General features: G+C 35.4%; 1 protein-coding gene across 2 annotated transcripts; it reads right to left on the reverse strand.

The window, feature by feature from the left end:
* Nucleotides 1-86: 86 nt before the first annotated feature.
* LOC106057917 (carnosine N-methyltransferase-like) lies at nucleotides 87-11,266 on the reverse strand. 2 transcript variants are annotated; one of them, XM_056038262.1, is made up of 9 exons: nucleotides 11,021-11,264; nucleotides 10,296-10,392; nucleotides 8,784-8,985; nucleotides 7,819-7,985; nucleotides 6,157-6,303; nucleotides 4,820-4,998; nucleotides 3,212-3,325; nucleotides 2,143-2,246; nucleotides 87-397 (listed from the first exon to the last, which is right to left on the reverse strand). In XM_056038262.1, exons 2-9 carry the CDS (start codon nucleotides 10,388-10,390, stop codon nucleotides 266-268), a joined length of 1,140 nt encoding a protein of 379 aa, XP_055894237.1. In that variant the 5' UTR covers nucleotides 10,391-10,392; nucleotides 11,021-11,264; the 3' UTR covers nucleotides 87-265. The 2 variants fall into 2 exon arrangements, with proteins under 2 accessions (XP_055894237.1, XP_055894238.1); XM_056038263.1 differs by lacking the exon at nucleotides 87-397 and adding an exon at nucleotides 834-911 and having other exon boundaries at nucleotides 11,021-11,266.
* Nucleotides 11,267-17,178: the final 5,912 nt, after the last annotated feature.

The following is a 17,178-nucleotide window of genomic DNA, read 5'->3' on the forward strand; positions in this document are numbered from 1 at the left end:
TCATGATTTTCTTTTAAAACCAAATAGTTGTGTTTTTTTTTTTAAAAACAAATTCTCTACTAAGATAAATATAAGACACTTGTAAATCTTGTCACTTTGTTTTAATTCATTAGGAAATCCAATTGAAATGACATCAATATTCTTCTATACAAAGTGTAACACAATTAAATGAAGATGTCTCCTTGTCTCTGTCTAGAGTTGAGTGAGTGAGACAGCCCAATGTAAGGCCAGCTATCAGGTACAACAGTGTTAGAAGCAAGTGTCGCTAGCTGGCAGTGTCATGGTGTGTGGGTCTAGGTAGTGGTTTCCTAGCAACAAACATGACACAGTTGTAGTAGCACTGCATCAAAGAAAGTGGGTTCTGTGTGTAGGAGCAACGGACATTCATTTCTTCTTTCTGGAAAAATACAAAACTTCATAATATGATTCAACTCATTGTCAACATATTCAACATTATGATATCAACATTTATAGGATATATATGACTTTTTATTGTTAATTATCTAGTTGTTGTTTTTTCAATCATAAATCAACAAAAATGTAATTTTGGCATGGACATTCAAATGTAAATTACTCAGATCATCAATTTCACATTAAAGAAATGGACAATGAATAAGTTCATGGTACTATTTAAGTAAATTTGTTTAAATTTAAATGAAACAAAACCGTGTTGCACGAAAGCTCCTTTTAAAAAAGTGTTTCCACAGAACACAAACTAACATTATGTATTCCACCAAACTTTTGAGTAATTAAATATCAGGCCTTTGCATGAATTCATTTCTAAGTAAATGCAGAAAAAAAAAAGGATTTTATTAACTCTTAACAACACTTACATCTATTGCTAGATTCTGACTCTAGTTTGAAACAAAGATGTAAAGATCAACCATTAAACAATTTCTGGTGGAGTTTGTCTGAAAAGTTTCACAGTATTTCAAAATGTTTATCTTTTATTTTATTTCCTACAGGAGTAGGATTCTTATTAGGTTGCTGTCGGGTTCTTTTTATTGCTTTGCTCCTTAGGGGTTACGTAAATAAGAACAATTAATACTCAATATACTTCAACTCTAACTCCAGATGTCCATGAATAACAAAAACACTTTAATATCAAATAAAGCACACAAGTATATCACTCTCAAGAAATAATACAAAACACCAGTCCAGGAATCGCCTGTCTAACTTTCCTGAACAAGACCTCACTGACTAACACACTGTCTCGCACATTCAACGAAGACTAAACCATTCAGTTCATAACTCATGCAAGACCATTCACACTCATAACCTGGGCCTGGGAGTACATAATACAAAGAGATATAACTATCACATTAAAATATCAACAAAGTAACATATTCACTCTCGCCATACCTCCCCCCTGACAGTTGCAACAAAATCAATGTACAGAAAAATCTTGACGCCACACCAGATATGAGAATTTATCTTACCAATATCATACCTGATATCAAGAAGTTAAGGTCTTCAAAGACACAATACCTTCAAAGTCATTAAAACTACTTTTTTTTCATATGTTCATGTCTGTATTTTGGTATAGTTTTTTTCTTTAAACAAATAGGAAATGATCCAACCAAAAAAAAATTGCAAAATGTTCCACTAAACACCTGGTACTGCTAAATACTCCAAATATGTCAAATGTTCTACAATAGAAAAAGTTTTGGAAACACTGTTTTTAAGTGACCAAATCAATGGAGATTTTAGTAGGGCTGATATGAAAAACATCCATTAAATATGTGTGAATAGACACCCACGGAAACTCAAAAGTAGCCTAAATAATGGAACACTATGCGTTATTAATTGCTTTAAACTATGGTAGTGTTACTAAGAATGTATCAGAGAACTTAGGAGAATATTATTTGCTCTAAGCATCATTGGATGAACAGACTAACTCCTAAGTATGTAGTAAAGTGGAGCGTAACAACACACTCTAAATCAGTGTTTAAAGATGTCAGTGAATGCTCTAGGGCTATACCTCCAACATTGAATACCAGGATTTGGTAGATGCTATGTGCTATGACCTAAAGACATAAAACTGTGTCAGCCTAACAATCTACTGACATCTTGAGCCCTGAAGGTACAACAGGGCTAAAACTTAACAAAGTGATCAAGCTATTCATCAAACATCAACATTACCTCAATTTCAAAACCAATATCCAGTAATATCTTTCTGACCTCCTCATAGCTTAGTTCTATAGAGAGTTCATTGACTTGACCTGCCCAGTGGTACAGCAATGGGCCTGTTACAAACATAAATAGACATTTGATTTGTTACATTTTTGAATAAGATAAAACAAAGACAAACATTTGGTACGTAACAATAAGTAAGGGAAGTAACTCAGGATAAAACACTGACCTATCAAATGATTGTGTTGTATCTACAAATTGACAGTTGATATAAATATCTTTTAATTTTCTGAGAGAAATATTTTCAGAGTGTTACTGCTAACAAGGAGTCTGTTGACACAATAATTCACTAAATCTGTTTTCCACTCAAAAGTGTTTTTTCAATTTATTACTTATTTCTCTCTGTAGAGTATTTTCTACATTCTGGATGGATTATTCCCTTCCCCCATTACTAAAGCATGATCAGGATAAGATTATTTTCTAACCCCATGGCTAGTGCACTATTAGGATAAGATTATTCCTTTCCCCCATGACTAGAGCACAAAATCACAGGATAAGATTAAACTTCAATAACTTTTTCATGAACGGGCAGAGGGGACAATATAATTCTATTCCTTCATTAGTTGACATAAGAAATAAATACTAAAGTGTGAATTAAGTCTTAAATATCCCTCGTTGCTACCTGAGAGAAAATCATGTTAAAAAAAAAGATAATTAAACCTGCTTGAAACAAATCCTTTTCAGTAAAAGCATGTGGAAAAACAAAACAGAAAATCCAGCAGAAACTAGATTCACGTCTGAGTAATTCAAACAGGAAAAAAAGAAAACAAAACTAATGAGTTTTAAAGAACTGATCTAACTTATAAAGTCATTTCAAATGAACAAAGAATTGTTGTTCCAGAGACAAAGAGTTCAAAGAATAAACCTTCATTAAGTACATCAAAGGAATAGTCATAATTTACACAAAGAGAAACATTGACTTCATTTAATGTTTTAATGTAACAGAATATTATAAAATTGAACAATCATTTCAATTTATATAATTAATTGCCTATTCTCCAACTATACTATCTATTACCTAAATTGACTAGATATCCCCCAGGCACAAGAATTGTGTAAATAGTCTCCAAGTATTCTATGATATTATGAGCTGTGTCTAAGAAGAAAACTGTTACTACTGCATTCCAGGAATCTGAACAACAGAAATAACAACAAAATGTGTGAATAGCACATTGAAATTGTTTAGTCTATCTTAATTACAAAGTGATAAATCAACAAATCATCTATACAATTAAAATCATCATCATCACTCCTTTGAGTTCCTCATGGAACATAGGGCCTCTACAAAAATGCGCCACTCTCCACGGTCTCTTGCAATTTTATTGATGGTTTCCCAGCTCTTCCCGGTCTTCTCTGCTTCTTCAAGTTCACTGTGTCGCCATGTTCTTTTTGGTCTTCCTCTGCGTCTTGTTACCTGGGGGTTCCACTCTAAGGCCTGCCTAGCTCTGTTGCTGGTATCTTTTCTAAGGGTGTGACCAATCCATCTCCACTTCCTCTCTAAGATCTGCACTTCTATATTTTTCTGTCCACTCATCTCCCACAGTTTGGTGTTTTCTACTTTGTCATACCAGTGTATTTTTAGGATATTTCTCAGGCATCTGTTGATGAAGGTCTGTATTTTTTTTGTTGTGGCTTCAGTTGTTCTCCATGTTTCAGAACCATACAGTAGGACAGCCTTGACATTAGAGTTAAAGATTCTTAGTTTAGTCTTGTTTGAGATGTGAGGAGATTTCCAGGTTGGTTTTAGCGTGTAAAAGGTCTGGCGCACTAGATTTATACGGTGTTTAACGTCTTCATCTGTTCCACCTGATATTCTGACTACACTCCCAAGGTATATAAAATTTTCTACTTGGTCTATTGTCTGAGAATCCAGTACTATGTCTCCAATTTGTTTATTGTTTACTTTAAGTGCTTTAGTTTTTTGGTGGTTTATTTTGAGGCCTACTCTTTTTCCTACTTCGCTTAAAGCTGTGACCTTTTCTTGCATATCTTGTAGTCTGTGTGATAATAGGGCTATGTCATCGGCGAATTAGAGATCTTCCAGCTTTTGTGTGAGAGTCCGTTGGATTCCTTTCCCTGCATTAGAGTAGGCTTCTTTTGTGACCCAATCCAATACTAGAAGGAACAGGAGTGGTGAAAGAAGACATCCCTGTTTGACTCCTGTTGTGACTGGAAATTCCTCTGACAGCTTGCCACAGTGGGTTACTTGGCAGGTGAAGCCATCATAAAGGTTCTTAATTATGGTTATTATTTTATTAGGGATCCCATAATGTCTCATTGCAGTCCAGATAGATTCTCTGTCGACACTATCAAAAGCTTTTTCAAAGTCGACAAAAGTTGCATAGAGAGGAGATTGCCATTCGACACATTGTTCTACAATTATTCTGAGTGTAGCTATTTGGTCAGCACAAGATCTCCCTTTTCTGAATCCGGCCTGTTCTTCTCTTAGGTGTTCATCACATGCTCCCTTTATTCTGTTTAGTAGGATTCTGCTGAGTATATATACAATTAAAATAATAATCCATAAATGTATTGAACTCAAATCACTAGCCATCAATCTGTTGATCAAGAATCAGAAATGATTTCTCTAATGTCCATCTGACAGACAAGGCGACACTGAACTTACTTGGCTCTGTATATATTTTTGTAAAGTCTCCAGCCACCATTGAAAAGTCAGCCTCTGGACTTATCTGAAGTGGAGATATATCTGGAAACATACAACGTCTAGTCTGGTCTTTGGTGGCCAGGTTGTTGGTGTACTGGTGAACCCAAGGGTAGAGAACTAAGGAGTTTCTCTCCTGACATCTAGGCACCAGCATCAAAAAAACAAAACATCAACAAAATTATTATTATGTATCTGCTAGTTACATTAACATCATTCTATAAACATATATAACTGTATCAACATCATTCTATAGACAATTAAAACAGTATGAACACAGATATAGGTTGTAATAGAAATGAAAATAGAAACTTTTTTTCCAGTCTGTAACAACAGAATTAGTCAGTGTAGTTTTTAACTATTACAAAAAACAGGAAATACTGATGATTTATATATTTTTCTGGAACTTAAAATATTTAAAGCTATACATAATTGTAATACAAAAAAAACAACATATATATATATATATATATATATGTGTCACAATCATGGAAGTGCCAGATGTCACGATCTCTTATATGCCTCATACTACTGTCACTTTGAAGATGATCTTGACCTAAGCTGCACAAACAATGATCATGATTGCCGAGGATCTAGAAATTGTCAGTTGATAAGATGATTATCTAGAAGTTGCTAGTTGATAAGATGATCTAGTATATTATTATTAGATTCAATGAAGAAAACATTTCCTCGTCAAATACAAAAACTTTAATTCAAAACTTGGAACAGCTATTCACAATAATTACAATGGTAACTGTAATTAAATGAAATGATTAATATATTTCTGCTTGATTAGATGATCTACACGATATAATAATTTATGTCTTCTTCCTTTGAATACCAACTCGAGCCTAAACAATTCATGTCTTATTCCTGACACTTCCCCTTGAGACTGACGAGAATATCTAGAATCTTTCAGACCTTCCAAGCATTACCACGTGACTAATATCTCTTTGTTGCATGGCCAACTAAATCTGACCAATAAAATACAGCTTAACGTACAATAATTAACATTTCTGACCAATCACAATTACTCTAATAAAAAGATGAAGCACGCTTGGTCTTTCCCGAGCTAGCTGAAATCTTGCCGGCGAACCTTGAGCTAAAAATAGACAATGCGTAAGTGACAATATATATATATATATATATATATATATATATATATATATAGATAGATAGATAGATATATAGATAGATAGATAGATAGGTCAATGTCAGTATCATGTGTATCAATGTTTCAAACACAGAAAGACTAACAATCTTGACAAATTTTGGATGTATACAAAGTCTAAGGATCAAACCTGTTCAATATAAAGTTAGATGCCAGTAACATGTGGAGGCTCCATTCATTGCCCTGACAGGAATAACCCAGACGAGCAAATTCAAACACTAGTCTACCAAGTCCTGCACCTGGCACCAGTATTTTCACTTCAGAAGGTTTGCGTGACCTGTCAAATAACATCATAAATATCAATGTAGGATAGAATATGTAGTCTTTATAAGAAGTCATAATCTGTGGTCATAATATGCAGTCATAATGTACCATCATTATATGTAGTCATAACGTGCATTCATTATATGTAGTCATAACGTGCATTCATTATATGTAGTCATAACGTGCATTCATTATATGTTGTCATAACGTGCATTCATTATATGTTGTCATAACGTGCATTCATTATATGTTGTCATAATCCAACTTTCTGATGTACATTTTACATGTTTCCACACTGCCTTGAAGCACTCATCAAACACCATTCAGTTAGATGATTCAAACTCAAGCCCTTTTGATAAGTAGCCAAGCAATGCCACTCAGCCATGCTATGTCCTCTGATGTTTCAATAAAAACTTTTCTTCTGATCAAAAATCAATTTTATTAAGAAATCAGCCTTCCAATATATACAGAAATGTATGTGCCCAATTGAATGTTGCTACTTTAGCTTCATGGACTTTGACCAGTTCTGCATGATGGCGTGATGAGGGAGTTCGACACAGATAAAAACATTAAAGCCCTATACCAAAATGCGAACAGCTCAGCACTTCTGAACAACTAAATTGGAGAAAGTTTTAGGACATCCATAGGAGTGCAGCAAGAATGCATTCTATCTCTTAAATTTCTGTTGGCAAACTTCTAAAGAAGCTGGCTGGACAATATAAAAAAATGGACCAGCCTTTCTCTTGACATTGTGCTAAGAAAATCTGAGTGACCAGGAAAAAAAAGGAGAGATTTGATTTGATAATGTGAGTTGTCACAGCACCCCATGATGAAAGTCAAAGGACACATGATGCAGTGCAATATTTAATTCATAATACCATTAAACCAAGTCTCTGCTTATAATCCGAAATTCTTGTTTATCTTTATCTAAAAAAAACTGTATCATTAGATAAAATTAAATGTTTATTTTGAAACACAAAAATATCCACACAAAATTTAAAAAAAAAAATATGTTGAAAAATTCCACAAAATGTATTTTTTTTTAATTCAGAATAAACTTGGAATCCCTAATCAAATATAATCAATATAAAAACATATAGCATATAAATACTTATTTTATAACTTATGAATGGCTTAATTGACACAAAAGGAAGATTTAATTCATTTTAATAATAGGGGAATCATTTAACTAAATATAAAAGGAATATGTGCCCTTTTTGTTGGAGGAGTCACTATGTTGATATATTGTATAAATTTTGAAATGGAAACAAAAGTATAATACTGCTTAAAACTCACTATTACCTAGCGAGAAGCACACAAACATATATATATATATAAGAAGCACAGACAACTCAGTTGTTAAGTTGTGACGAAGTACATAATAACTATTTCAGCTATTTGTTTGTTAAAGCATTGCTTGCATCGCAAGTTTATTTTTTAAAAGTCACATAAAATTGTGCTCTCCTTACAAATCATGTTACTCTCAAAGCAAAGTTTAACAACATGAACAGTTTTAGAGTTTCCTAACCCAAGTCTAGTCAGCACTGCATGCATGACAGGTTGATAGCAAGCTTCTCTCTCAGCTCGGCCATCTTCACTCCAGTCTCTCATGATTTGTTTCAATGTTGTTTTCACTTTATCCATTTCTTCAGCAGTTGGAGGAGCGCAGTCAGCTTTCTTGACTCTTTCAAAGTCCTACACATACAGAAATATATATTCAGTCAAACAGGATTGTAAGATATCCCTTTAAAAATCATGTAGCTGATTTATTTATTTATCATGAGAAAACCCTCTCACATATTATAATATTTACAGCCTTGAATATATTCTAGACTTTTACAATACGAACAGTCATGAATATATTCTTATTACCCTATTAACATTCATGAATATATCCCTACTACACTACTAACAGACATGAATATATCCCTACTACACTACTAACAGACATGAATATATCCCTACTACACTACTAACAGCCATGAATATATCCTTACTACACTACTAACATTCATGAATATATCCTTACTACACTACTAACAGCCATGAAAATATCCCTACTACACTACTAACCGCCATGAATATATCCCTACTACACTACTAACAGCCATGAATGTATCCCTACTACACTACTAACAGCCATGAATATATCACTACTACACTACTAACAGCCATGAATATATCACTACTACACTACTAACAGCCATGAATATATCCTTACTACATTACTAACAGCCATGAATATATCCTTACTACAATACTAACAGCCATGAATATATCCCTACTACACTACTAACAGCCATGAATATATCACTACTACACTACTAACAGCCATGAATATATCCTTACTACAATACTAACAGCCATGAATATATCCTTACTACAATACTAACAGCCATGAATATATCCCTACTACACTACTAACAGCCATGAATATATCCCTACTACACTACTAACAGCCATGAATAGATCCCTAATGACTAGACTACTTACAGCTTCAGAAATGCATTCTTCCTTATTGAGAAACATGTACTGATGGTCTTGTAGTAACAGTTTGATCACTTCATAGTTATGAATAATACATGTCTGTATAGTCTCTAAGTTGTCCATGTAACCCATGAGTCTAGCTTTGTGTTGGTCACTTAGGGTATTAAATGAAATCTTGCTAAGATGTAATCTCTTTAAACTGTGCATTCTGAAAATAATTAGAAACAATATACTTAACATTTGCTTTTGATACAAATATTATATTGCTTAATTATTCCTGTCCAAACTTGAATAATTAAATTACCCATTTTAACAACAATTATTTAAGTCTACTAACAAGAAGTTCAACGTAAATATAAATGTGAAGATGAAACAATAAATAATGCATGCAGATTATGTATATAAAGGCAGCACTAGACATCAAATTTTTTAATGAGAAAAGATAGCGAACTAAATTTAATAAAAATAAGGGACTGCCTCAATCAGGGCACAAACCAGTGACCCCCCGATACAGCTACTCTGCCAAGCAGTAATGCAGTACTAAATGAGCCTTTAATCAGAAAGATGTTTTTTTTTGGACATCTTTATGGTCCAGAGGAGTTATTGATGGGCTTTCTTCTTCCCCTCCACATCATTCTTCGAATGAGGTTCAATTTATTTTAATGTAGAGAGACTTCACACTTTAAGCACAATCAGTGTGTGTAATTGATGCTACACTGACACCAAACAATAATTGTAGGTAGCATCCTTTACAGTGCACCATTTTTACTCCTGTGACAGTTTTTTTTTTTTTTTTTTTTTTTGCAAAGAGTGGAAACAGAGCAACAATAAAAGATAAACCAGGCAAAACTTTTCTAACAAAGAAACAGGATGCAAGATGGGTAGAGCACTTTAAAGAGAACCTCAACCAACCATCTCCAGACCTGACTTACACATTCAAGGACCCCTGAAGACCAATTTTCTCAAGGTCAAGAAAGATTTAATGACCATGGCAGTCCTAAAGAACAACAAAGCACCAGGGCTAGACATGGTGTCAGCAGAAATGCTCAAACATGGGGGACAATAACTTGTTGACAGAATGACTGATCTCTTAAATCTCTTTAGAGGCAAACTTGTTAAGTCCCTGGCAAAAAGGAGTGACTGTAAAGCTTCCTAAAAAGGGCAGCTTGGCAGATTGTAACAACTGTAGGGGAATTACCCTCCTCCCAGTTCCAGGTTCAGCATTGTTCTATTGTGACAGCTTCAACAGTCTGTAGACGAGAGAGGCTCAGAGAAAAGCAAGCAGGCTACAGAAGAGGCAGATTATGAGTGGAGCAGATCTTTGTTCTACGAAATTTCATAGAACAAAGTCTTGAATACCTTTAAAAAAGCGCTTGATAGTGCATGCTGTGCAATACTGTTGTAAGAAGTTCAGTCTAAGCAAAGTGCTTAACCACTCAGCCACTGCACCCCATACATGTGTATTTAGTTGTTAAACTTAAGTTAAAAAGCTAGCTTAGCACAGGAACGTAAGCTTACTTGTAAAATTTAAATGAATTAATGACACGAGCAAAATGCTCCCGTTCTTCCTTTTCTTCCATTTCCATTTGAGTTTGTTCACTTCCTTCTGCCATTGCTTTCAAATTGTTAAACAATTAGAATGTCAATGAATTTAAAAATTATAATAAATATATGATAACAGTACCAATTAGAAGACCTACTACAAACACAGCTGCCTGGGTCACACTGACACAGTAAGTGTTGATGTGTTTTAGTCAGTGTTAGTGCAAGTACTCACAGCACTTTTACTTTTAGTCAATCATAGTCATAGTGACTTAGATAGTGATAGTAGTGGCTAGGATGGCTGCCTGGTCGTGCGGTTTGCACGCTGGACTGTCGTTTGGATTTATCGGCGGTCGAGGGTTCAAACCCTGCCCGCTCCCATCCCCCGTCGTCCTGCGGGAGGTTTGGACTAGGAAGTAAACTATCTTCAACTCTGAAGGAACATCCGAAACAAGTAAAACATTTTAGTAAATTTTACAAACATCTGGACTAGATGATAAATGATTTTATAAATGATACTTAATACTACTACTAAAAGAATCTATTTTGTAGTATTATTAATTTTAATTAATTAGAATATAGAATCTAATATAAATTTAAAATTAAATAGTATTATTACTAGATCTAGTTATCTAATCTAGTAGATCTACTCTAATTATCTAATATTTATTACTATTATTATTATTATTTTAGGCTCTTACTCTTAGATTTAATATTTTAATCATAAAAATCTATCCTAGATACTAGATCTAGTAAAAGTATAGAATATAGAAAAATTTCTAGATCAGGTGTCTAGATCTAGAGTACTCTAGACTCTAGACTAGTAGATTTAAATCTAGATATAGGACGTAATCATCTTCTTTTTTGAAGTAACGTCTGTATTATATAAGATAAGATAAGATAGAAAATGAATGATGAATCTAATCTCGATTGTCAACAGTGTTCAGAGCTCTCTTTGTTGAAGAAAGCAATAAAGTAAACTCTTTGTATGAGAAGGGAGGAAAGGCTTATTTGTTAGCGTTCTCGTTTCTAAGCCAGAAGTAGCGTTTTAGAAAACAGCTTGGGATGGCCGCTTCAGACCAGTATTGCATTGTTAGGCTGTGACAAAGCGTCGCATGAGGTTTGCGAGACATGTTTTCCAGTACAACGAATTACGCATAATAAGAGTTGCGATAACATGGAGGCCATTACGAGGAAAACACAAACAGGGACATCGTAGTACAACTTGGCGACACACTTTCATGGAGGTCCTCAGAGCATGTCTGAAGAGGCAGACATTGCAAGTGACAGATTTGTGTGGAAACAGCTTTCCGCCCAATGCGCCGAACGGCGCGCGAGGATCTAAGTCAGTAAGAAAAGCACATTAAGTTTTTGAAATAAAACTTTTTAATAGCAGGGTAACGCACTGTAGATACCTCAGAATATGTATTTTGTTGGCTTTCAATACAAGAAATAGTGTTTGGCGGCGGGGCTTCGCCCCGCGCTGGGGGAGCTCATTTAGATATTCATTATAAGACATCAGTTAGGCCAGGTTCACATCTAACTTCACATTCACTTTCACCTATCCTTTGGTCTGCTGGACCGCTTGGGCACCACATAAGATCTGTCAACCTTCTTTCTCCATTCTTCTGTCATTTCATTCTGATGTTCTTTCTGATAATATTGAAACCTGCCTTTTTACCTGCCTGGGTGAACCACTTCGGGGGCCGATTTTGAGTTTGTGTTTCCACACAAACTGTCTTTGTAACCTTCTTTAAATTTCTTTTTGAGTGGTTGTGCATAATTATAATGGTTGTAACATTTATTGCCTGCGATTGTATTTTAGTTGAAAAAAGATAATAAAATAGAAAATCATTTTCTAAATCTTTCAGTCAACATAAAAATAAATTTTGCATCAGATCAATTTGATTTAAAAAAAAATATGTTAAAACGTCTTGAAATTGAAGACAGAATGATGTTACTAACATTGTTATCAATGGATCATTTTAAAATAGACTTTTCATTTATTAACTAACTCATGGAATAGAATACTGATTCAAATATTGTTTTTAAAAATAATTTTAATACGAACTGCGTTTTAGTTGAAAGTTAAAAAAAAACAACAACAAACTACTTTTATAGCACGTAGTTTTGACATATCTTCATGATACACTTGATATATATATATATATATATAATATATTATATATATATAGTGCTTTTTTTTTGTAATAAAAATATACTCAGTGATACTGATACGGTACTCAGTGATTAGGTGTCGTACTCAGTAGTTGATTGCCTAACTTTTAACTAGTAATAATTAATAATATACGTTAAAATACAAGGAAAGTAAGATTTTTTTTCAAAAAGGTGCCGGTACTCCGTACCGGTGCGTACCGTCACAAAATTTTGTATTACATTCTGACCCTTCATTCTTTCGGATGACGTTTATTGTGCCCTAGTATAGGCTCTTCCTGGAGTTAGTGGAAAAATAGTAAACTCCTCGCCCTTGCTAGCAAGGGGTTCTGGGGGAGATCTGGAAGTTCCAGAAGCGCGGGGCAGAGCCCTGCCGCCAACCGCTATTTCCGGTATTGAAAGCGAACAAAATGCATATTCTGAGGCATCTGCAGTGCATTATTCTAATATTAAAAAGTTTTATTTCAAAAACCTAATGTGCTATTCTTACTGACTTATATCCTCCCGCGCCGTTCGGCGCATTGGGCGGCAAGCTGTTTCCACAAAAATCTGTCACTGGTAATGTCTGAAGCCTCTAACCACCTTCTCTGAGGACCTCCATGAAAGTGTGGCACCAAGTTGTACTAGGATGTTATCGCAACTCTTATTATACGTAATTCATTTTGTCGGAGAACATGACCAGCAAACCTCATGCGACGCTCTGTCACAACCTTACTAAGGGATCGACTCCCAGTTCGGCATAGGATTTCCTTGATTGAGACCCGATCTCTATATCTGACTCCTAAAATCCGTCTCAGCCATCTTTGTTGAGCCACATTTAGTGTTTTTTCAATTTCGGCAGATTATTCACTGCATTTTATTAATGTAGCCCAGCCACTGGTAGAAATATGTAACCTCTCTTGACTACGCTCTTGGAATTAGGTAACTGTAGTTTGCTATAGATTTTTATATTGAAAAGGAAGTTTTATCATCAAAATAGTCAGTTGGGGGGGGGGGAAGGGGGGTTAAACTAAAAAATCTCTGGAGATTTTTAACAAATTCAACAACCCCTTAGCTACGCTCAAAGAATTTGGTAACTATAGTTTGCTTTAGAATAAAATATGGAGTATTTAAACTCGAAATCATCTGGAATGGTTTTAAACTTAAAAAAAAAAACTTTGGGGGAGGGGGTTTAAACTCAAAACCTTCCTTGGCTTGACTACGCTCATAGAATTTTTAGTGTGTAATTTGCTTTATATATATATATATAAAAGAGGTATTTTTTAGCTTCAAACCCCGCTGAAGGGGTAGGGGGGTTAAACTCAAAACCCCTTTGGTTATGCTCATTAGAGTGTGTAATTTGCTTTTTTTTTTATATTGAAGAGGTACTTTTAGCTTCCAACCCCGCCGAAAGAGGGTTTAAACTAAAAACCCTTTGGCTACGCTCATAGAAGTTTGAGTGTGTAATCTGCTTTTTTTATATTGAAGAAGGGGTTTCATCGTAAATTTCGGAGGGGGTTTTAAAATCAAAATCTTCTTTAGCTGTGTTCTTTGAATTTGGGGATTGTCGTTTGCATTTTTTTGTTTTGTTTTATAGAAGAGCGGGAGTTATCTCAAAACACCTTGGCTGTTCTGGGCCGAGTGATGGTTTAGTATTAAAATCTCACATAAAATAAACAAAATCAAAGCAAAAAATCAGTCACTAAACTCCGATCCCCCTCCCCCCGGGGGATTTCATTTGGGGGGGGGGGTGTTGAACCCCAGCCTCCCCCCCCCCCCGGCTACGCCCATGCATTTTAATGTAACTGTTTCAGACACCCGGGGTGCACATAGACCAACTAGTCCAGCCTGTAAAAGCTGCCAGGCATTCCCATTCATGAAGAGGCTTTTACATAAAAGGAATATGAACACATTGAATACCTCTTTCATCTCTTCTTTCTTTTCCCCTGGTACTGCTTCATGCAGGAAGGATCTAGTTTAAGTTTGCATTTTCTGACTAACTTTTCTGTATTGGGACCCAATTGCCTTTCTTATCATGTTTTGAACTTTCTCATTTGTAATGCGGTATCTGTAGGTGATATCTATAATGCGGTATCTGTAGGTGATATCTATAATGCGGTATCTGTAGGTGATCTCTATAATGCGGTATCTGTAGGTGATATCTATAATGCGGTATCTGTAGGTGATATCTATAATGCGGTATCTTGCTCCAGCTTCACAGCAACTGGTCATGGCATCTAAATGCCATTGCGATTTTTCATGCTCTGCTAACCTTATGGTACAGCTTTGCCACTGGTCAAATCCTTCATTTAAAAAGGAACTTTTTTGTATTTCCAGTAGACAACAGTAGAAACAATAGATCTTGTCTGCTGACACAGAATAGATCAGCCAAGGACGCAAAACACTTTCACCATTACTCAGGTTTGGTTTGCAATGCACTTAAGAGAAATGTCTACCATCCTTATTTTTCGGAAAATTCTCCAAAGTAATCTCAGGTGGACCTTTTTGTAATAAATATTCAATACAATATCTTTCCATTTTTTCTAGACACATGGCAGGGTAATCCAGATTTCCCAATGAATCGTCCACATTTAGCTCATTATCTATAACTAGCTCGCTATTGGTCATTATGTTGTTGTTTTTTGGTCAGTGATAAGCATACGATACGTATGGGAAGTCTTTTCTTCTCTCCCACATCTGACCTTTTTTTAAAAATGTATTTTGTTCATGCTATACATGTCAGTGCAGTACGAGGAGAAAGAAACTGTCTTGCTGCCTTTAGGCACTCAGCAAACATATCTCAGCCACACAAGAGACTAGTGTTGCCTGATTAGCTAGGATCATCCGTAGCAATCAAAACCTTATTCTGTTGCTCGCCACCGAGTTAGACATTCAGTTCACTTACATTTGTTACCAGTAGGCCTATTATCGCATTTTGACCTTAAACTGCATTGCACTATTTTAAACTGCTAACCAATTTATTTGGAATAAAGTTGCAGCTAATCCAGGACACTGATCAAGACAAAAGTGTGCATTAACGTAATAAAGAGAACTAGTCGACCGGCGGCTTAACATACGCCGCTTTTTTGCAGGGCCGGCCATAGGCCACAGCAACCTATCCGACCGCAGTGGGCCCCACACTTTCGTAGGACCCGCGCTAATTCTATGTGTAAATTATTATATAATTATATTAAACCATTTTATAACTTATAACAGATTTCTCGCGGCCGCCTTATTTACCAGGAGCTCCTCGAAATCTCCTGAAATAGCAAATATATGAAAAAGTCATGGAAATCTCCGGAAATTATTAAAAATCTTTTGAAAACTCATACAAATCTCTATAAATATATAGACGAAAATTGTCATTTTGGGGTGCCATTCAATATGAAAAACGCCAATCCTACGGGCGATAAATAAAAACGGCATTATGCATCAGCCTTAATTGTGTCACCTGGAGAAAGAAGCTTCTCGCGCCTCAAACTAATGAAGAATTACTTGAGGTCAACAATTCTCAAAGATAGATTGAAACATTTGGTAATTCTTGTTATTGAGCGTGATCTTAGGAAGCAGAATTATTATGATATACTCTATGACTTTGCAACACGCAAGGTTCGTAAAGTAGTTAAGAATGGATAAAATGCATAGACGAATTTACTTTCTGATACAAACTCTTAAATTTCACTTATTATCAGTATCCCTATCCAAAATTGGCCCCGCGAAACCCGTTTCGCATAGGACCCCACAGTGGTTAAGTCCAGCTCTGCTATTTACATTTATATATATATATACATAGTAGATTACTTAATCTCTTTCCGTGACTTCTTGGTGACAATGGTTAAGTCCGGCGATGCTATTTTGTGTTTGTAAAATGTTTTACAATGTTTCGGATGTTCCTTCAGAGTTGAAGATAGTTTACTTCCTAGTCCAAACCTCCCACAGGATGAAGGGGGATGGGAGCGGACAGGGTTTGATAAATTTAAACGAAAGTCTAGCGGGCAGCAGTCATCCGTAGAGTGAACACTACTCTTGCTTTCTCATGGACTATCCGAAGAAATAAGAGAGTGATCTTTTCTTTACTTCTTGTTTTAACTTTTGAGGGAAGAAGAGAATTATATATATAGATGTTCTAAATAATTGTCACATATTTGCCTTTATAGGGATTACTATATCACACTTTCCTAAGTTATATCTAGTCATGTCAAACAACTGGATTGAAAAGAAAAATGATATTACATCTAGTTATACATATACACAAGGAGGCGGGGGCTGAGTGGTAAAGTGCTTTGCTTCTGAAACAGTGTCCGGGGTTTGAATCCTGGTATTTTAAATTTGTTTTTTTTTTCGGATGCCTCTGAGTCCACCCAGCTCTACTGGGTACCTGACATTCGTTGGGGAAAAGTAAAGGCAGTTGGTCGTTGTGCTGGACACGACACCCTCGTTAACCCTAGGCTACAGAAACAGATGACCTTTAGATCATCTGTCCTATAGACCACAAGGTCTGACTGAAAGGGGAACATATGCAGCACACGTTGTACACAACAAATTGAAGCTTCAGAGGGGGAAGAGGTAAAGTGGTTCTGAAATTAGCTGCAGGATTGTTCAGTCACTTGTTACTGTGGATACTGGGAGTCACTTTCTTTTGAAGTTTATCTTTCACAAAACATATATTGTATACAAAAGTATAATCATACTCATACACTGAAAA

This window comes from Biomphalaria glabrata, chromosome 8, assembly GCF_947242115.1.
Source record: "Biomphalaria glabrata chromosome 8, xgBioGlab47.1, whole genome shotgun sequence".
NCBI classification, from domain to species: Eukaryota; Metazoa; Mollusca; class Gastropoda; family Planorbidae; genus Biomphalaria; species Biomphalaria glabrata.

Excerpts from the sequence above, each read along its gene's own strand:
- LOC106057917 (XM_056038262.1), bottom strand. The coding sequence starts at position 10,390 with ATGGCAGAAGGAAGTGAACAAACTCAAATGGAAATGGAAGAAAAGGAA. Across the intron at positions 7,986-8,783 it reads AAGAATGCATTTCTGAAGCT|GACTTTGAAAGAGTCAAGAA; the intron begins GTAAGTAGTCTA and ends CTGTATGTGTAG. Across the intron at positions 2,247-3,211 it reads GGGATATCTAGTCAATTTAG|GCCCATTGCTGTACCACTGG; the intron begins GTAATAGATAGT and ends TGTTTGTAACAG.